The sequence below is a fragment of the Hippoglossus hippoglossus genome, chromosome 18 (genome assembly GCF_009819705.1).
Source record: "Hippoglossus hippoglossus isolate fHipHip1 chromosome 18, fHipHip1.pri, whole genome shotgun sequence".
Classification (NCBI taxonomy): Eukaryota; Metazoa; Chordata; class Actinopteri; order Pleuronectiformes; family Pleuronectidae; genus Hippoglossus; species Hippoglossus hippoglossus.
In genome coordinates, this window is record NC_047168.1 from 16,228,779 (window position 1) to 16,248,778 (window position 20,000).

At 43.1% G+C, this 20,000-nt stretch overlaps 3 protein-coding genes across 7 annotated transcripts in view; 2 read left to right on the forward strand and 1 right to left on the reverse strand.

Moving 5' to 3' along the window:
- Positions 1 to 3,952, reverse strand: part of tec (tec protein tyrosine kinase) — a 10,694-nt gene extending 6,742 nt beyond the window's left edge. For 2 of the 5 annotated variants that reach the window (XM_034569322.1, XM_034569324.1), the window contains exons 1-5: positions 3,802 to 3,951; positions 2,395 to 2,598; positions 1,956 to 2,060; positions 1,165 to 1,246; positions 220 to 348 (exon numbers count right to left, since the gene is read on the reverse strand). In XM_034569322.1, the coding sequence (XP_034425213.1) occupies positions 220 to 348; positions 1,165 to 1,246; positions 1,956 to 2,060; positions 2,395 to 2,520 (442 nt within the window). In that variant the 5' untranslated portion in view covers positions 2,521 to 2,598; positions 3,802 to 3,951. Of the gene's footprint in view, positions 1 to 219; positions 349 to 1,164; positions 1,247 to 1,955; positions 2,061 to 2,394; positions 2,599 to 3,801 lie in introns of all 5 variants that reach the window. The other 3 variants (XM_034569320.1, XM_034569323.1, XM_034569319.1) reach the window with 3 other exon arrangements.
- Positions 3,953 to 4,599: 647 nt separating this feature from the next.
- Positions 4,600 to 12,243, forward strand: txk (TXK tyrosine kinase). Its single transcript, XM_034569326.1, has 16 exons — positions 4,600 to 4,724; positions 7,488 to 7,536; positions 7,739 to 7,820; positions 7,889 to 8,020; positions 8,642 to 8,706; positions 9,041 to 9,100; positions 9,272 to 9,326; positions 9,447 to 9,526; positions 9,644 to 9,768; positions 9,844 to 9,918; positions 10,359 to 10,530; positions 10,616 to 10,832; positions 11,153 to 11,217; positions 11,584 to 11,702; positions 11,771 to 11,928; positions 12,093 to 12,243. Exons 1-16 carry the CDS (start codon positions 4,625 to 4,627, stop codon positions 12,162 to 12,164), a joined length of 1,626 nt encoding a protein of 541 aa, XP_034425217.1. The 5' UTR covers positions 4,600 to 4,624; the 3' UTR covers positions 12,165 to 12,243.
- A 1,068-nt stretch (positions 12,244 to 13,311) lies between these two features.
- Positions 13,312 to 17,712, forward strand: LOC117752196 (cyclin-dependent kinase-like 2). Its single transcript, XM_034569390.1, has 8 exons — positions 13,312 to 13,479; positions 13,685 to 13,879; positions 14,319 to 14,491; positions 14,590 to 14,702; positions 14,798 to 14,937; positions 15,122 to 15,210; positions 15,329 to 17,290; positions 17,694 to 17,712. The coding sequence occupies exons 1-8, from the start codon at positions 13,312 to 13,314 to the stop codon at positions 17,710 to 17,712; spliced, it is 2,859 nt and encodes a 952-aa protein (XP_034425281.1).
- The last annotated feature ends 2,288 nt before the right edge of the window (positions 17,713 to 20,000 follow it).

Below are 20,000 nucleotides of genomic sequence, written 5' to 3' on the forward strand. Positions count from 1 at the left end.
TTAAATCATCGTCGTCAGGGCAACGCTGTGACAGCTTCTTCTTCGTTGTCCTGTTGGCGGGTGGTCCTCAGGACCTTAAAGAACTACTAGAAGGTTCAGAGACTCAGGTCTGACTTTGGTTGGTGATCTCATTGTGATGGTTGTTGCAGGATTGGGGTTCTAACACTGTGTTATGTGTCAGGGTCCTCATAACTATAGAAAAACAAATGTGTTTCTTACTGTCTCCAAACTGATTGTACTCCTCGCAGCCCGGGGCCTGTTTTTCTGCCTGACGACAACAAAGCCACGCCCCCTCCTGCCAGAACTGGGGGTGAAACTTGGTCAAGACCTCTGGGTTGTCTTTTATTTCTGCACACACACACACACACACACACACACACACACACACACACACACACACGTACGTTTATTTCAAACAGATGCACATGAACAACATCTGTAATATGTCCAGGTCTAGCACATATGACAAAAGAAAAGCAGAAAAATAAACTGTTTACACAAACTGTCTATGATAATAATGATGTTGTGTGTTTGTTGTGTCCAACTCCAGGACCAGGTTCATCTGGGACAGTACATTTTGGATGGATTATATCGGGTCGTTTCTGTAAATGATGCTCATCAATGCCAATGGGTCCCAGTTTTCAGAGGTGGAAGGTTTGATCTAAGATGGAGAGGTGCATAGTGGAGGCTTGTTTGGAATGATTGTGGAAGTAGGGGTGTTCTCAGGATAGATTATTCCTCTTGAAGCCCTTGAAGAAAGACCGGGACGCCCTGCTCTGATAACATCGTGCAGCTCACTCCACTCAGGTGCTGCTGATCGGTCCAACAAGATAAGAACTCCAAACTGAGCTGCAGCTGCCCTGAAGGCGTCTGTCACAGATAACAGAGCAGTTCCAGTGGAGTGGGTCAAAATTTAATATTGTAAGTAACATTAAAAAGGTGATTAATAACCAATATAAGGGGCATCGTGTATGACAGTTTAAAGTCACATCTTGAAAGCTTCATGTCCACCGTGTAGACGCCAGAGGAAACTGCGAGGGCTGTGTGAAAACCAGTTTCAGATCTGTGGTTTGAAACGTGAAAGCATGTTTGCAGCAGCTCAGACTATCGACAGACGTGTAATCTACAGTATCTGAGAACATAAGAGAAAGAAAAGAGTCTGACCCTCTTTCAGGCTCTGGACCCAGATGCTTCTGCTGTCGTGACTCGGAGCGAAAACATAAAGTGTGTTAGTATCATACACCACCTAGACAAAAACACAGATTTAAATATAAGTACAACTTAACATGTTGAACACTTTCCTTTTTAAAATGCTTCTATTTCAATTATAATGTTGCATTGATTTATATTCAAGGTTCATTCACTCTTGACTCTGCAGATTTCAGTATTAACCCGTCAAACAAGTTACTGAGTCGAGTTCTGATCCACAGAGTCAGCAATAACATGCAAATTCATTTGTATCTTTGGACAGAGCCAGGCTAGCTGTGTCCCCCTGTTTCCACTCTTTGTGCTAAGCTAAGCTAGTCAGCTGCTGCAACAAATCGTTCCCTGGACATTTTTGAGAATCAAATATTCATAGCATTAAACACTCGCTGGTTCCAGATTCTGTGAGGATTCAATCCTTTTGTTCTCATGATAATAAAAGATGTCACCCTGGAAGATATTGATCAGAACCTCAGTCATGATTCACTCGGAACAAATACAGTGCGAGGAAAACTCAGGACCAATCACAGTTCTTGAATTGGTCACATGGTCTCTGTGGATGATGTTGACCTCGTGTGTGGTTACGTTTTCAAGAAAGTTCATTTTAGCATCAGCAGCGTCAAACTAAATTCTTTAGCTCACAACTTTGGATCCTGTGAATCAGCAGGTTTCCTAAAATATTCAACGATTCATTTAAAGTGACTCACAGAGAATTGATTCATATAATATATAATAATTAAAATATGTGATACCTGAAATGGGTACTTGTTCTGACAGGGAATGATTCTTCCTCCGTTTTTGACGATTTCCACACATCTGACTCGACTCAGCTCAATCGAGCCTCTTCTGAACTTCTTCTGTCGATAGAAACGTCAACACCAGATTTTATTCTCTGTCTGTGTTAAGAGCAGACTTTCACAATAAGACATTTCATCGGTTAATTACATATTATTACCAGAGCAGTGACATCTGCACGGATCCAGGCTAACTGTATTCATGCTAACATAAGCTAATCCACTCACTGTTTTTACATATTAATTTGACGGTGCGGTATTGTGGTTTCGTCTCATTTAAATCTCAATAAGAAGTCAAGTTAGTACATGTTCCACAATGTTGTACTATTCCTTTAAGAAGAAGAACCACATTTTAACACCTGAACGGAAAAGCAAATCAAAACATCAATAAAAAGACCTGTGCTTTTCCATCGTAGTAGGTCAGCCTGTTCTTAGTGAGGACAAACAGTCTCTCTTTGTAGTTCAGAGGCGATGTCCTCTTCTTCTGCTGAGAGCGCTTGATGAGTGTCTCCTCCAATAGCATCTTAGAACTCAGGTTGGCCCCACCCACACCCTCAGCCCATTGGTGGATGTTGTCAGAACACAGAGGGGTGGAGCTAAGCTGAGGAAAGACGATCAACTTTATATTCAAATGAACTTAATAAGCTAATAATGCTAATGTATTAGCATTACTGTCAGTATATAAAGTCTCTGATGGTCTTTATATACAGTCACTGATCATCTTTATATACAGTCAGTGATCATCTTTATATACAGTCACTGATCCTCTTTATATACAGTCACTGATCCTCTTTATATACAGTCACTGATGGTCTTTATATACAGTCAGTGATCATCTTTATATACAGTCACTGATCCTCTTTATATACAGTCACTGATCATCTTTATATACAGTCAGTGATCATCTTTATATACAGTCACTGATCATCTTTATATACAGTCACTGATCATCTTTATATACAGTCACTGATGGTCTTTATACACAGTCACTGATGGTCTTTATATACAGTCACTGATCATCTTTATATACAGTCACTGGTCATCTTTATATACAGTCACTGATGGTCTTTATATACAGTCACTGGTCATCTTTATATACAGTCACTGATGGTCTTTATATACAGTCACTGATGGTCTTTATATACAGTCACTGATCATCTTTATATACAGTCACTGATCCTCTTTATATACAGTCACTGGTCATCTTTATATACAGTCACTGATCATCTTTATATACAGTCACTGATCCTCTTTATATACAGTCACTGGTCATCTTCATATACAGTCACTGATCATCTTTATATACAGTCACTGATCATCTTTATATACAGTCTCTGATCATCTTTATATACAGTCACTGATCATCTTCATATACAGTCACTGATCATCTTTATATACAGTCACTGATCATCTTTATATACAGTCACTGATCATCTTTATATACAGTCACTGATCATCTTTATATACAGTCTCTGAGCTCAACACATGACTTAACTCCTGTCACTTTAAATCCACCTGTTGGCAGGTGTCTCAGTAACATGATAACATAACCACACGATTCTTCCTATAGATAACTACAGTGTGTGTGTGTTTGTGTGTTTCACAGATATTTTAAATATAACAACAGAAGGTCTCTGTTCCACTTTAGCTCTTTCTTGCAATGAAGTCAGACTCGTTCTACGGACTCTGTCAAAGCTGCAGAGTTTGCGTAACAAAACACACACAGACTCACACAGACTCACACAGACTCACACAAACACACACAGACTCACACAAACACACACAGACACAGTGTGTCTCTTACCTTAAGGTTTCATTTTCCACTTTTCAAGTCATTAGTGTTCGCTCATGTCGGAGCAGGATTCAGGAAATGAAGAGAGGGAGGTGGACACACAGCCCACCTACACACACACACACACACACACACACACACACACTTCCTCGTGCACTAGTAGAGAGAGAGAGAGAAAGAGAGAGACAGAGATCAACAGCGCCCCCTGCAGCCATATGTGGTGGTTGATGGTAGATGTTAAATAAAGGTTTGTAAAGATGTTTCTGTCCTTTCAGTTCTTCTCTCTCTGATGTTTGTTCACGTGTTTCTGATCAGTTTGGTTTGAATCAGTTATTGATGATATGAAAACAGGCTGAGACGCGATGATTGACAGCTGAGACTGACTCCTGATTGGCCGACAGGGTGTGTGTGGGCGGACGTTATGTCAGATGTTGATTTGGGTTCATCTTCACTTTCTGACCCACCTGTAATGAGCTGTTTGAGGCTTCGTTGTTTTAGTTGAAGTTCGAGTGACGGGCTAGGGAATGTATTATGTCCTCACTAAGACAGAAGTACAAACGTGTGTGTGTGGGTGTGTGTGTGTTTGTGTTGGTAGAGACGGATGCTTTGTGGTTTCAGTCATGTCATTGTCACTTCCTGTCGATCTCTTTATCTTCAATTCTCTTTTGAAACTGTGAATATAAAATATTAGTTTTAAAACTGTATCCAGTCTGAATGAAAACTTCTTCTTCTTCGTGCTCTTTTGTTGTTTTATCTTCTATTCTTTACCATCTTCACTTCCTCCACCCACCTGCGTTCTCGCTCTCTCTCCACCTCCACCTCCATTGTCCCATTGATGAAACTCATAGCAGAGAAAACGGCGCTGACGTGGAAGACTGGAGCTGCTGAGGAGGAAGTAGAAGACGAGGAAGAGGGGGAGAAGATGATTCATTCAAGTAAGCATCTTTTCATATCTGCAGGATAAACACTGGTACAGTGGGGTCTCAGGCACACGGTGAGGAGATGAGACCTTCTTGACGTTTGGTTGCAGCAGCAGGAAACAACGACCAACCAACAAATCTACGCTACTGAGAAGAACGGAAACTTTGTGAAACTGTGAAAGCTGAACAGCAGAATTGATCTTTAATTTGACTGTCAGATTCTGGTCATAGACGATAACACTTAGCAGTTAGCAGCTCGGCTAATGGATAAACTATCAGTGGTTTATTTCAAACCTGCAACTTTCAGCTGATATTAAAACTAAAAAACATCTCTCCAGTTCACGTTCGGATGCTAACAGGCTAATTGTTGGCTGCTACATCCTGTAAACAAATGAAATAGCCATTCTAGAATCAGTGCGGTGATTCTGAAATCGTAACAATTTAGGGAATCTTTTTTTGTCCAATTCTACTAATCAGCGTTAAACACAAGTTTAAGTGAGCTTGATGAAATGATACCAGTTTTGTTGTATTTGACTAAGAAGAACATAGTTGTTTCACTGAAAACATCACAACTTTAACCTCCTGGTGGCGCTACAGGACAAGTCAGAGGATGCACCTTATACAGCAGGAACATGAATATCTGACCAAAATGTCAAGGTGATAATCAGCAAACTCTGGAGAATAATGTGGTAACTCCAGCTTCCTGTCACAGATCTGACACTGACACGAGTGTGTGTGTGTTTCTGTCTTAACTCACAAACAGAGAAACACAACAGGAAGATGCTGCTGTCAGCTCTGCACACGCACACACACACGCACACACACACACACACACACAAAGTTGTTTAGACAGGAAGTGTGTTTCCTGACAAAGACCTCCTCCTCAAACCGCTCACAAAGACAAAGATCAACTCAAACGAGAGAAACCTGCAGCAGTTCTACTTTCACAACAAAATGTTAAACTCTAACTTTATTATTACAAAATTACAACTTTTTTACAATATTGTGACTTTTATCTTGTTATACTTTTGAAAAAAACAAGGATGGATAAAACTAGTTTAATCTGCTTGTATTTACAATCTGATTCTTTCTGTCACTACCCAGATACCCAACAACCCAACAACCCAACAACCTCACATCCTCACAACCTCACAACCTCACAACCCAACAACCCAACAACCCAACAACCTCACAACCTCATATCCTCACATCCTCACAACCTCACAACCCAACAACCCAACAACCTCACAACCTCATATCCTCACATCCTCACAACCTCACAACCCAACAACCCAACAACCTCACATCCTCACAACCTCACATCCTCACATCCTCACATCCTCAGATCCTCAGATCCTCAGATCCTCACAACCTCACATCCTCACAACCTCACAACCTCACAACCTCAGATCCTCAGATCCTCACATCCTCACAACCTCACAACCTCACAACCTCAGATCCTCAGATCCTCACATCCTCACAACCTCACACCCTCACAACCTCACATACTCACAACCTCACACCCTCACAACCTCACAACCTCACAACCTCACATCCTCACATCCTCAGATCATCACAACCTCACAACCTCAGATCCTCACAACCTCACATCCTCACATCCTCACAACCTCAGATCCTCACATCCTCACAACCTCAGATCCTCACAACCTCACATCCTCACATCCTCACATCCTCACAACCTCACAACCTCACAACCTCAGATCCTCAGATCCTCACAACCTCACAACCTCACATCCTCAGATCCGCACATCCTCAGATCCTCAGATCCTCAGATCCTCAGATCCTCAGATCCTCACAACCTCACAACCTCACAACCTCACATACTCACACCCTCACAACCTCACAACCTCACATCCTCAGATCCTCACATCCTCAGATCCTCACATCCTCACATCCTCACATCCTCACAACCTCACACCCTCACACCCTCACAACCTCACAACCTCACATCCTCACATCCTCAGATCATCACAACCTCACAACCTCAGATCCTCACAACCTCACATCCTCACATCCTCACAACCTCAGATCCTCACATCCTCACAACCTCAGATCCTCACAACCTCACATCCTCACATCCTCACATCCTCACAACCTCACAACCTCACAACCTCAGATCCTCAGATCCTCACAACCTCACATCCTCAGATCCTCAGATCCTCAGATCCTCACATCCTCACATCCTCAGATCCTCACAACCTCAGATCCTCAGATCCTCAGATCCTCACATCCTCACATCCTCAGATCCTCACAACCTCACATACTCACAACCTCACAACCTCACAACCTCACATCCTCACATCCTCACACCCTCACAACCTCACATACTCACACCCTCACAACCTCACAACCTCACAACCTCACATCCTCACAACCTCACATCCTCAGATCATCACAACCTCACAACCTCAGATCCTCACAACCTCACATCCTCACAACCTCAGATCCTCACAACCTCAGATCCTCAGATCCTCAGATCCTCACAACCTCACATCCTCACATCCTCACATCCTCACAACCTCAGATCCTCACAACCTCACAACCTCACAACCCAACAACCTCACAACCTCACAACCTCACAACCTCAGATCCTCACAACCTCACAACCTCACAACCCAACAACCTCACATCCTCACATCCTCACATCCTCACATCCTCAGATCCTCACAACCTCCACGATGCTAATATTGTAATAATGGCATTTCATTATGATGTAATTTATCCTTTATCCTCCTCCTCCTCCTCCTCCTCCTCCAGATGACTCCATCCACTCGCTCTTCTGCTGCTGCTGTGAAGTTCAGACCAGGTAACGACTCCTGCATCAACATGACTTTGATCAATAATAAACAGGAAACATGAAGACTTCCTGTGCAACATCCCTTCAAAATATAATAACCAGACAAAGAGGAAAGATATTCATATATTTCTGTATTTATTCAGCAGCTGCAGGTAGAACCATGAATATTGTGATTGATTGATTGATTGATTGATTGATTGACTGACTTCAGGGAGATCAGCACCCGTATGGAGCTGGAGGGAAGCACCTTGCTGTGTTTCCAGAGCAGACGATACCCAGGACGCGCCTGTCGGGTACGTGAGCACGTTTTCAAGAGAACAGCAGGTGAACAAAGACGTCACCATTTTCCTTTCTCTCTCAGGTCGACAGGTCGAGGAGGAAGCTTCCTCTTCCTCCGCCCGACGACGAGGACGGTGATGGCGAGGGGCTGCTGATGGTCGTCGCCATGTACGACTTCAAGGCCGAGGAGGACACGGACCTCACACTCAAACAGGTACAAACACTGACACACAAACTAATTAACACGTTCAACTGCAACAACAGGAACATTTAAAATAAAATCTACAATGAACTGTAAGCTGAAGATTTTTGGTTTAGGTTGGTGGATTCCACAGGAAGTGTTGTCATGTCGTCCATCTTTATTTACAGTGTGTGGTCTGAGCTACACACAGAGTCGTGGAGACGTCAGTATGATGTCGTGTGATGTCGAGTGATGTCGTGTGATGTCGTGTGATGTCGAGTGATGTCGTGTGATGACGTGTGATGTCGTGTGATGTCGTGTGATGTCGTGTGATGTCGTGTGATGTCGTGTGATGTCGTGTGATGTCGTGTGATGTCGAGTGATGTCGTGTGATGTCGTGTGATGACGTGTGATGTCGTGTGATGTCGTGTGATGTCGTGTGATGTCGTGTGATGTCGTGTGATGTCGTGTGATGTCGAGTGATGTCGTGTGATGTCGTGTGATGTCGTGTGATGTCGTGTGATGTCGAGTGATGTCGAGTGATGTCGAGTGATGTCGTGTGATGTCGTGTGATGTCGTGTGATGTCGTGTGATGTCGAGTGATGTCGTGTGATGTCGTGTGATGTCGTGTGATGACGTGTGTTGCGTCCGCAGGGAGACGAGTACGTCATCCTTCACAAACAGGACCAGCTGTGGTGGCGAGCGCAGGACAAACACGGGTAAGAACCAATTTAATAATTATTCTACACAACTTTCACGTTATTTTATTATTGTTTTACACTTTATTAATTGGTCTCATGAATGAGTTCAGATATTTTGTAGTTTTTACAGATGTTCCTTAATTTTACCGTCAGCTTTGCTGCTGTAACGTCAAATTTCATAATAGAGGATCATTTTATTGCAAATGTCAATATCTGACATTAACATTTTGAAAAAGGCAGTTACTCCAAAACAAAACATAACATTAAAATAGTATAATAGTGTAAAATTTGAAGATTTTGGATTGTAGTGTAATAATTAAGATTATTAATGATTCCACTGTGTTTCTGTCAGGAATAAAGGTTTCATCCCCAGTAACTATGTGACAGAGAAAAACCAAATCGAGGCAAATACGTAAGTTTTATGTCAATTTTCATTTTATTTCAATGTGTTATTCAAATTGTGGTTTTATTGAAATTTAAAAAACTGTCATATTCGTACTGATCATGAGACAATAACTATAATTTGTATTAATATTATAGTTATTATTCTTATTATATTTATTTCTATTTGTTCTCTTTGGAGGTGGTACTGCAAGAACATCACCAGGACAGAAGCGGAGCAGCTGCTGAGACAAGAGGTTTACACTCGTCTTCATGTCCCTGATCAACAATTATCTGATTCTCTGATAAATCTTTTTTTTTGTCGGACGTGATAAAAACCTGGAAATCAAACAAACATCAGTTATTTGTGGTTCCAGGACAAAGAGGGAGGATTTGTTGTGCGGGAGTCGAGTCAGAAAGGCGTCTACACGGTCTCCGTTTACACAAAAACATTAAGGTGGGTCTCTGCATCTGAAGGTTCAATAAATGAACTAAAAACCTGTAAACTGACACACTGTGTGTGTGTGTGTGTGTGTGTGTGTGTGTGTGTGTGTGTGTGTGTGTGTGTCTGCAGTGCTGGAGGAGATATCAGACATTACCAGATAAAAATCAGCGACATGGCCCAATTCTTCCTGGCTGAGAAACACACGTTCAGCTCCATCGCCGAGGTCATTCACTACCATGAACATAACGCAGCAGGTACACACACGTGAATTCTGCTGCAGACACACAAGTCATGCTTCACCTGATGTGTGTGTGTGTGTGTGTGTGCAGGTCTGGTGACGAGGTTGCGTTATGCTGTGGGGCCGATGGGACGTTGTGTACCTGCCACATCAGGATTCAGCTCAGGTAAAGAAATGCATTTACTTAAAACCTATAAGAGTTGAATCAACTGGGACTAAATGAAACATGTTCATTTATTTTGTTACGTCTCCATGTTTATGTAAAAATGTTGTAAATTCTGTGTAAATGTAGTTTAAGCAGTTTAGTTATTATTTTACTTTATTTCATATTTACTTTGTTGCAGTGATTAAATATGTTTTTCTGTACAGTTGTTCGTATGTGTCGGCAGGTTGAGTTGTAGTTGTTGTACGTTGTTTACACCACTGGTCACATTCCACAGGTTTGCATTCAGTGAAATGGCCAAAACAACACAATTTACACAACAGACAGGAAACTAAATGTTTTATGTAAAATCTAAATGTATCAACATCATGCGAGTTATTGCATTTCCAGCCCCTCACCAGTAGAGGGTGCTGCAGCCCCACCTGATCTGTTTCCCCTCTCAGAGAAGTGGGAGATCGACCCCGGCGAGCTGACCTTCATGAAGGAGCTGGGCAGCGGTCAGTTCGGTCTGGTGAGGCTGGGCAAGTGGAGGGCGCAGCACAAAGTGGCCATCAAGGCCATCAGAGAGGGCGCCATGTTGGAGGAGGACTTCATCGAGGAGGCCAAGGTCATGATGTAAGGAAGGAGGAGACGAGGGAGCGAGGGCAGGAAACTTCCTTCTGGTGGAAACAGGAGGTGAAAGTGTGTTTGTGTGTTGCAGGAGACTTTGCCACCCTAAGCTGGTGCAGCTGTACGGAGTTTGCCTGCAGCAGCGCCCCCTGCTGATCGTAGCCGAGTTCATGGAGAACGGCTGCCTGCTGAACTTCCTGCGGCAGAGGGGCGGGGCTCTGAAGGAGGCGTGGCTGGTGTCCATGTGTCAGGATGTGTGTGAGGGGATGGAATACCTGGAGGCGCAGAGCTTCATCCACAGAGACCTGGTTCATATTCTGCAGATTCATCACTAATCCAACGTTTTAAAGATTTGACATTTAAGACATTAACAATAAAACACAACTGAGTGTTTGTATCCTCACATGTAACAACAACAACAATGTAATTAATCAAACATGATCAAATATTAGATTATTTCTTTTATTATCGTTAGCTCTCATGTGTAAAAAAGAGCTGAAGGAGGTTTTATTTCAAGTCTGTGACAATTGTTGATTTCATTCAAATAAAAAATATATATAATATATTTCTCCTCCTTGGTAACGTGCAGATTTTACGTTAATCTTCTGGTTGTGGTCTTCTCATGCAGGCGGCCAGGAACTGTCTGGTCAACGAACACAACGTGGTGAAGGTCAGCGACTTTGGAATGACCAGGTGCGTTTCATTCACTCTCATAACACCACGACTTATTTCTCGGGTTTTTCTCGTAGAATTACAGCTTTAAAATTACGACTTTCTTATTGAAATCTTTTTCTTCAAAACGGTCGCTAAATAACGAAGCCGGAGCCAGCTGCTTAGCTTAGCTTGGCTTGGCTTGGCTTGGCTTAGCACAGGTAGAAACAGCTAGCCTTGCTCTGTCCAAACAATAAAATGGAATGAACTGTAAAACTCATTTGACCTCTTGGTTAAATCAACACAGGAAGTAGAACATCAGATATGTTACAAAGAGTTATGAGTTCTAAATATTTACTATCTTTACTATACTTCAGTTCCTCAGTATGGTGGTGTTTTTGTTTCCAGGTACGTTCTGGACAACCAGTACACCAGCTCCAGTGGTTCTAAGTTCCCTGTGAAGTGGTCTCCTCCTGAGGTTCTGCACTACAACAAATACAGCAGCAAGTCGGACGTCTGGTCCTTCGGTGAGGAAACACACACTTTGTTTTCACAGCAGCAACGTTCAATGAATTTTAAACGTGTCTGTGTGCAGGTGTGGTGATGTGGGAGATCTTCTCCGGGGGCTGCACGCCGTTCGAGAACCGCTCCAACTCGGAGGTGGTCAATGACATCACCAGAGGGATCCGTCTGTACCGACCTCACCGAGCCTTGCAGCCGCTGTACGCCATCATGTACCGCTGCTGGCACGAGGTACGTCACAGAAACCACCTCATGGTCCTCATCCGCATGTTCTCATCACGCCAACTATGAATTTAAAACATTTTCACAAAACTTTTGTTAACCACAACATCATGTCTTCTTCTTCTTCTTCTTCTTCTTCTTCTTCTTCTTCTTCTTCTTCCGTGGTGGTGTAGAAGCCTCTGGGTCGGCCGACCTTCTCTGAGCTGCTGCAGGAAATAAGAAACACGGCAGAAAATCCAGATTAACAAAACACACAATAGTTTCAATTGTTTAGACTGTTTTGTTATTGGAAATAACTATTTTCTTAATAAAGTATTTTCAGATATAATTTTCTTCTTCATTCATTCGTGCTTTGTGAACTTATTGTCTCGTGAAAGAGTCAACCATCTTGTGTGAACGAGGTAGAACAGGCTCTGTTTGGTTCATGTCCCATCTGCTAACATGGAGGAGGCAGGGTTTAGGACCGACACTGCAGCCAGACACCAGGGGGCGATGTACAGGTTTTTCACTCTAAGAAGTCGTCATTTCATCTTTATTTTCAGTCTTCTTGGTTTAATGTGAAACATGTGACAATACAATTTTACAATAAATGATGTTTTTGATGATGTAACATTGGAGGGAGGAGTCTGTCCTCTGTGTGGAGCATGGCGGGGGGGATGTTACCATGGCAACAGGTCAGGTGACAGCAGGTAACTGCAGATGCCCACACACACACACACACAATGAGACACACACACTGAGACACAGGGTCAAGTTGACATCTCCGGTGACTGTATACGCACACACACAGACACACAGACACAGACACAGACACACACACACAGACACACACACACAGACACACACAGACACACAGACACAGACACAGACACACACACACAGACACACACACACACACACACACAGACAGACAGTGAGGCATTACTTCAGTGTTTACGTTGGAAGATCATTGCTCCGATTAAAGAGTAAAGAGGAATTCCCATGGAAGGTTAGTGTGTGTGTGTGTGTCTGTGTGTGTGTGTCTGTGTGTGTGCGTATACAGTCACCAGAGATGTCAACTTGACCCTGTGTCTCAGTGTGTGTGTCATTTTCTGTGTAACACATGAAATGTTACAGTGATGAAATAAAACTAAACAGTTGTATTCACAAGAAAATAGAAAAAATAACTATAAGTGTTAAAGAAAGTTAAAAAAACTTCCTGGAACTTGGTGGAAGGATAAACATCCTTCCACCAAGTTTACTGGAAACGTGTCCTGTAGTTTGTGCGTAAACCAGTTCACAGACAAACAGCTGGACAGGTGGAGGTGCTGTGTGTGCAGTGATGTTGTTTGAAAGTTGATCTGTGTTGATGGTTCAGAGTTTCCTCTTCTTCTCTCCCTCCAGAGTGACATCATGGAGCGTTACGAGTCTCTGGGTCTGGTTGGCGAGGGGAGTTACGGCTCGGTGCTGAAGTGCCGTCATCGGGACTCGGGCCGACTCGTTGCCATCAAGAAGTTTGTGGATTCAGACGATGACAAGACGGTGAAGAAAATCGCTCTGAGGGAGATCAAGCTGCTCAGGGTACCTGTCAATCAATGAGCCTGAAACCTGAGACACAAAGCAGCTCGTCAATCACAACCTGACGAGCTGACGTCTTTGAGACGAGAGACCTTCACTTCTTGATTTAGAATATAATACAAATACTGTAAAACACGTTAGTGACCACGTTCAGCTTTACCTGCACAAACCTTTTGATTTCTAATTTTTCATCTTTCTAACCATGAAGCAACTTCGTCACGGCAACCTGGTGAACCTTCTGGAGGTGTGGAAGCGTCGCCGGCGCTGGTATCTGGTGTTTGAGTTTGTGGAGCGGACTCTCCTCGATGATCTGGAGCACAACCGCAGTGGACTGGACCTGAACACCAGCCGTCAGTATCTGTACCAGGTCCTGAGGGCCACAGCGTTCTGCCACCAGCAGAATGTGAGGACACACGCTGGCCCTGAACTGGTCTCATGCTTCACACCAGTAGCAATGCTAATTTGTCAAAGTCAATGTAAAGACAGGAACAGACGTAAATGTCATTCACCCCAGGTGACGCGAATGATGCAAAATTTGAGTCTAGCATCAAACTGGTTAGCGTCAGGTAGCGCTGGAAACACAGATAATCTGTGTAAGGTACGGCTGTCACTTTGTTTTCAAAATATATCTCCGCAAATAAAGTGAAGCACTGGTCTTAGTATAAAAAAATATAGATCTGCATTTTTGACCATGGCCACTAGAGGGTTCATTTCCCCCTGAACCAACACAAACTGCAGGTAACACGCGAAGAAGATGAAGAATGATGTTCAATGAGTTTTCAACATGGCGATCAGATGAATAATAACATAATTGAGTATTTTCTGGGTTTTGTTCCTCACAGATCATCCACCGTGACATTAAACCAGAGAACATCCTCATCTCTCAGGAGGGCGTGGTCAAGCTGTGCGACTTCGGCTTCGCCCGCACCTTAGTAGGCGACGTCTACACCGACTATGTCGCCACTCGCTGGTACAGAGCTCCTGAACTGCTGGTGGGAGACATCAGATATGGAAAGTAAGTGTTTACATGTAGACCTGAGGATGTTGGATCTGTTAGAGATGTTAACAGGTGTGTGTGTGTGTGTGTGTGTGTGTGTGTGTGTCTGTGTGTAGACCAGTAGACGTGTGGGCTGTCGGTTGTCTGTTATTAGAGATGTTCACAGGTCAGCCTCTGTTTCCCGGAGACTCAGACCTTGACCAGATTTACCACATCATCAGGTGCTTTGGTAAGAACCGAATAACTTCTCAGATAAAATGATGCTAAATCTACTTTTTTTATTCAACACAACTGTTCTGTTAAGTTCTCATTTCTCTATTGAAGGTAACCTGACAGCTCACCACCAGGAGTTGTTCTACAGGAATCCTGTTTTCTCAGGAGTCAGGTTGCCTGAATGTTATGGTCAAGTCCTGCTGAACCAGCGCTTCCCTACAGTCACTTCCGCTGCCGTAGACCTGGCACAGGTACTGTTACAGTTAGTTAGCTTGTTGATGTAAAGCAAGACAATGTCACTGAGTAGTGACAACAGCATCCTCTGCAGCCGGAGGTTGTAATAACAGGATGGTGGCACATTACACCAAATATAATGTGTTCATTATTTTAGTCCCCTGCAGATCTGAAGAATCAGAATCAGTAATATCTTTTCAGAGCTGTCTCCAGATGGATCCAGAAAGACGAGCTCATTGTTCCGAACTGTTAGAACATCCTCTGTTCACACAAGACTCTTTCCACATCAGGTATCTCTCTTTAATTTTACACTCGTCATCCATAGAAATGTCTGTTAGCTATTGCTTGATTTTCCACGAGTGGTGATGAATCAACCATTTGACCTCCTACGACTTTGTATCCATACAGGTTCTTGAATGAGCTAAATGCTAAGATCCAAAAGGACCACAGAGAAAACTCTAACCTTCCTAAAATAACCAAAACCCCAAGACGCGAAAAGGAAGAAAGGAATGAGCAAAACCAGAGAGGCAAGAAACAACTGGAAGATGTGAGTGAGAAAGTTTACAAGGAAATAGAGAAGAAAGACAAGAAGGAAGAAGAGAAGACGGAGAAAACTAAAAGAAGAGCAAAGTTTTCTAAAACGACTCGGAACACCTCCGAACCTTTAATGACCAACAAACAATCCAGGACGTTCACAGGCAAAGTCTTCCAAAATGCAGCAAGAGCTTCAGTAGCCATGAAAAGTAAAACAGGAAAATCAACTGGTGCAGGGTTAAGGAAGGAACTCCCTAAATCAGAGAAAACACTCACTACTGATTCATCTCAAGGCTCCAAGACGGCAACAGGTCTGAAGGACAATAACTCAGAGACAGAAGAACCTAAACATGAGAAAGATGCTTCTCCAGAACCAAGAGAAGATCATTTACAAAGCACAAAGAATACACAAGATGTAGACTCCACTGGCTTCTATTCTAGTTGCACAGACACAGCCGTGTCAAGTGAAAAAAATGTGATGGACATCTGTAGATCTTCTAAATCAAAGTCAAGTCAAGAGTATATGAAGAAGAGCTGGAACAACCCAAACCTGAGAGTTCCCAAAATGTCTAAAAGCTCCACCACAGACCATGTGAGGTTATCTTTGAAAAGCTTCCACCAAGCAGCACTTGAAGCATGTCAGCCGTCAAGCAGCGACCACACTGAGGCCAGCACCCTCAACAAACCTACTGACACCAAGCCATGCGAGATTCTTCATTCTTCAGAACATCAAAACAACCAACTGACCACAGAGCGAACAAGGACTTCTGAATGTTCAAAAGTCTCAAACTCAGGTCCAGAAATGACCAGAACCAACGCGTCTTTGTCCATCAATCCGTCAGGGACTCATACCTCAGATCTTAAAGAGGCCCCTCCTGCACACAGCACTATGACACTACCCAAAGGAACTTCAAATCAAAGCTTATACAAAACTGACTTGACTTCAACTGCTAAACCCTCAAATGACACCACATGTGCACCCAACAAACCCTCAGAGGACCTTCCAAAAGACAAGGACCTTGTGGAAGTACTGATTGAAACCAAAAATCAACAGGGGAGTTTTAAAACAGAGGTTCACAAATACTTAAAAACGAGCCCAGCAAAAAGAGCAGCTGGAGACCACATGCCAATATCCATCAACCAAGATCCTGAACCTTCTGAGTTCTGCAGTGTTCATCCACAGAGCTCTTCTAAATCCAAGATCGCCTCCGAGTCCAGGACACCCTCAAACCCAACGCTGAGCGAAATCCCTAAAGCTAACACGTCAATTCTGAAAACACTGAGAATCTCAGGTAAAGAGAACAGAGAGGATTTAGCGCTTTCTGTGTCCATCAGTGCAACAACCAGGTCTTCAGGAAATGAAACCTCAAAGCTTTCTGGAATCTCGAGTAACACGGAAAAGCATAAAAGCAACGAAGTCGAGTCTGATGTAAAATCCTTTAGAGTCCCTCACTCCAAATCTATGATTGGACAATCTCAGGCAAAGCTTTGGTCTTTTGGCAACAACACGTCCACTGCAACCGTGAAGACAAGGAAGAAAAGTGACAACGAGAGGAATGACTCTGTTTCCACGACCTCAGAGTCCACGTCAGTCCCTTCTACATCAACTCCAGACCATAAAGCTTCGAAGAGAAGTTTCGTCCTTCATAACATGGACACTGCAGATATACTCCATTCCTCTCCACCACCTCCTCCTCCTTCCTCCACTCCTCTGCTCCTCCCCCCGTCCTCCACTACTCTTATCCCCTCGGTCTCTGTCATCTATACCAACATCCGAGCCGTCAGTGATCACCTCAGCCTGGGGACAGCTTTCCATAATGGAAACCACAGTCTCAGGTACGAAAGTTTTCACTCTTATCGTACAGCACATCAGGAAGTTTGGACGATGCTGCTCATACCAAGTTAAAGATCTCGTCTTATTTTGAGATATGGTTTTGGTTCATTATGAAACAGTTGAGATAATATTACACTGTGTGTACAACATATGTTTGCGTGTTCATGTTTCTGATTAGTTTGGTTTTAAAGACTGATCGTCTTTATATACAGTCTGTGTCTCTTCCAGGTCTGTAGATAAAACAAAGCATCGTGGTGTCGTTTGTAGTCGACTGGTCCAACCGTCTCTGTCGAGCCACGTTCCAGCATCACTAACATCGAAGGTAACAGTTCGTACATGTTTGAAAAGAAAACAGAGTCTGAAAAGAAAATGTTTTCTGATTAACTTTCCGCTGCTTCCTCTCAGGTGTCCGCTAACACTTTGATCAGCGAGCGCTCCTTCCTGACGGATCGTTGTAACGTCGGTAACAGCAGTGGTGTCGTCGTGGCCAGAAAGAAGTCAGACGTCCATTTTCCAGATTTGAGCAACTCGAGAGGACGAGATGGTTCGTACAAAAACACCTTGTAAGGAAACAATACATTTATCCAGGCAGGATGAATCATGGTGTTCCGATGATTTTTCAGGCAAACACAACAAGGGCGTCACCATGGAGACAAGGAAAGACTGCGTTTCCCCGTCAGATCGACAGCAGCACAGAAACGACGTATAACCAGACGTCACGTCCATCCTGAAACACCCGCTTCGTTCTTCTAACCAGTTAATCAATGAAAATTCATTTGTTTGTAAACTGTTGAAATACACAAACGTCAACCTGAACAGTGACGACTTCACATGAATAAAATGATGCTCCTTTATTGAGCGTTAGCGGTGGATACATTTAGCTAACGTGGAGAATCCAGCTGGGGATTAGTGTCATATATCAAACTACTGACGATAAATAAAGATCAGAGACTGTAAGAAAAGATACAACACGTCCTGAAATGAAGCCAGAATATTTGAAACGCTGCCATCTTGTGGCGATGACGTCTGTTGGGAGCCGTTATGTCGTCCATCTTTATTTACAGTCTGTGTATTAAACCAAATACGAAGATAGGGTTATGATTTTTAAGCATCTTAAATGAAACACGACAACGAAAACATTGTATAGTTTTTTTAATGGCAATTCATATTTTTTTTGTTGATTAAACATTTTTAAAACAGGTAATTAATGTGTAAATAGTTTTTTTAAATGAAGACTGGTTGTGTTGTCCCAATAATTAATATCAACTCAAGAAGAACTAAAACAAAACTGTATAAACTTTTCCATGAATCTTAGTTTCATTTAGAAACAAAAACATTTCACGACTCGTCGCTGGAGTCTGAAGAAGAAGAACTGTCGCTCCATCTCTCCTCCACCCTCCTCTTCATCGGCTGAGACACAGAGCGGTGGAACCCTGGGAGGGAAGCGTGTCCTCTGCTATTGGTCAGGAGGTGGTACAGGAGGCGGGCTGCAGGGTTGGGGTGGCTGCTCCTGATTGGTCCTCCTGGAACTGGCTGTCGCCTGATTGGTGGCGGTTTCTTTGGGGGCAACCGGGCAACAGGCTTCTTAGTTTTAGCAACTTTCTGCTGTAAAATCTGTAAAAAGATTAATTTGTGTAGTAAATGAATTATGTACGAAAAATCCTGTAGAACATCTGGACGGTGCTGTTGATCAGTAACAGTTACACAGTGTTGCTATAAAACACAATTTAAATAAAGTAATCGATACACACAGTCTCTATGTTGCGTTAATTCAACATGTTGATCATTGAGGTGATGGTGTTCTGTTATTTTCTACCTTCCCGGTGACGGGTGGAGGTGTGGTTGCTGTCGTTGTGGTTGCTGTCGTTGTGGTGGGGGTGTGGGGCTGTGGCGAGGGGGCGGGGAGGAACCTGCAGGTGTCGTCCACGGCAGAACCATCAACCTCTGGAATCCCGAAACCTGAGAGAACGGACAGGAAGCGAGCTGGTGGGCGGAAGTTAGAGGTGCGTTCAGTCATTTCATGCACTCAACAATTAACGTGAGCAAAATGTATATTAAAATGATATTTAAAGCTTCTGTTGTTTCAGTTTTTAATTCTCACACATTCATCATTTATCTTTATTTATCTGAAACAGTTCATGTGAGGAACTGGATACTGAGAAATCAGAAAATGAAAGATGTAGTTATTGAAAGGAAAACTTTAATTTTAATCCTAAAAACCAGTTTCTTTTTAAATGAAATGTTTTTTCTTTAACACGCGTGTTTCTGTCGGAGCTGTTTTCTGATCCGTCGGCTGCGTTTCTCACGTGAACAAGTCTGAGGCGTGTTTCTCTTTTGTCTCCGAGTGAAGCTGCAACAACGATCATGACGAACGTCTGTGAACTCACCGTGAGTCGAGTCCACGCTCTGAACCGTGAGGAGGAAGAGGAGCAGAGAGATGGACGACCTGCAGGACATGACCTCAGATGAAGAAGACAGGAACAAGTGTGAGGAGGGAGAGATGCTGGAGGGACTGAGGAAGACGAGAGGAGGAAGGCGATGAAGGACTGAAGAGGAGGAATGAAAACGTCTAGACTGAAGTTTATTCAGATCACGTGTTTGTGGTTCAGTTTCAACACACGTCTGTTAATCCTCTTCAATCTGTCACAGAGAAAACTCAACATGTTTCTTTACTTTTTATTTTCCTCTCAACTTTATTTAAACTATTTTTCA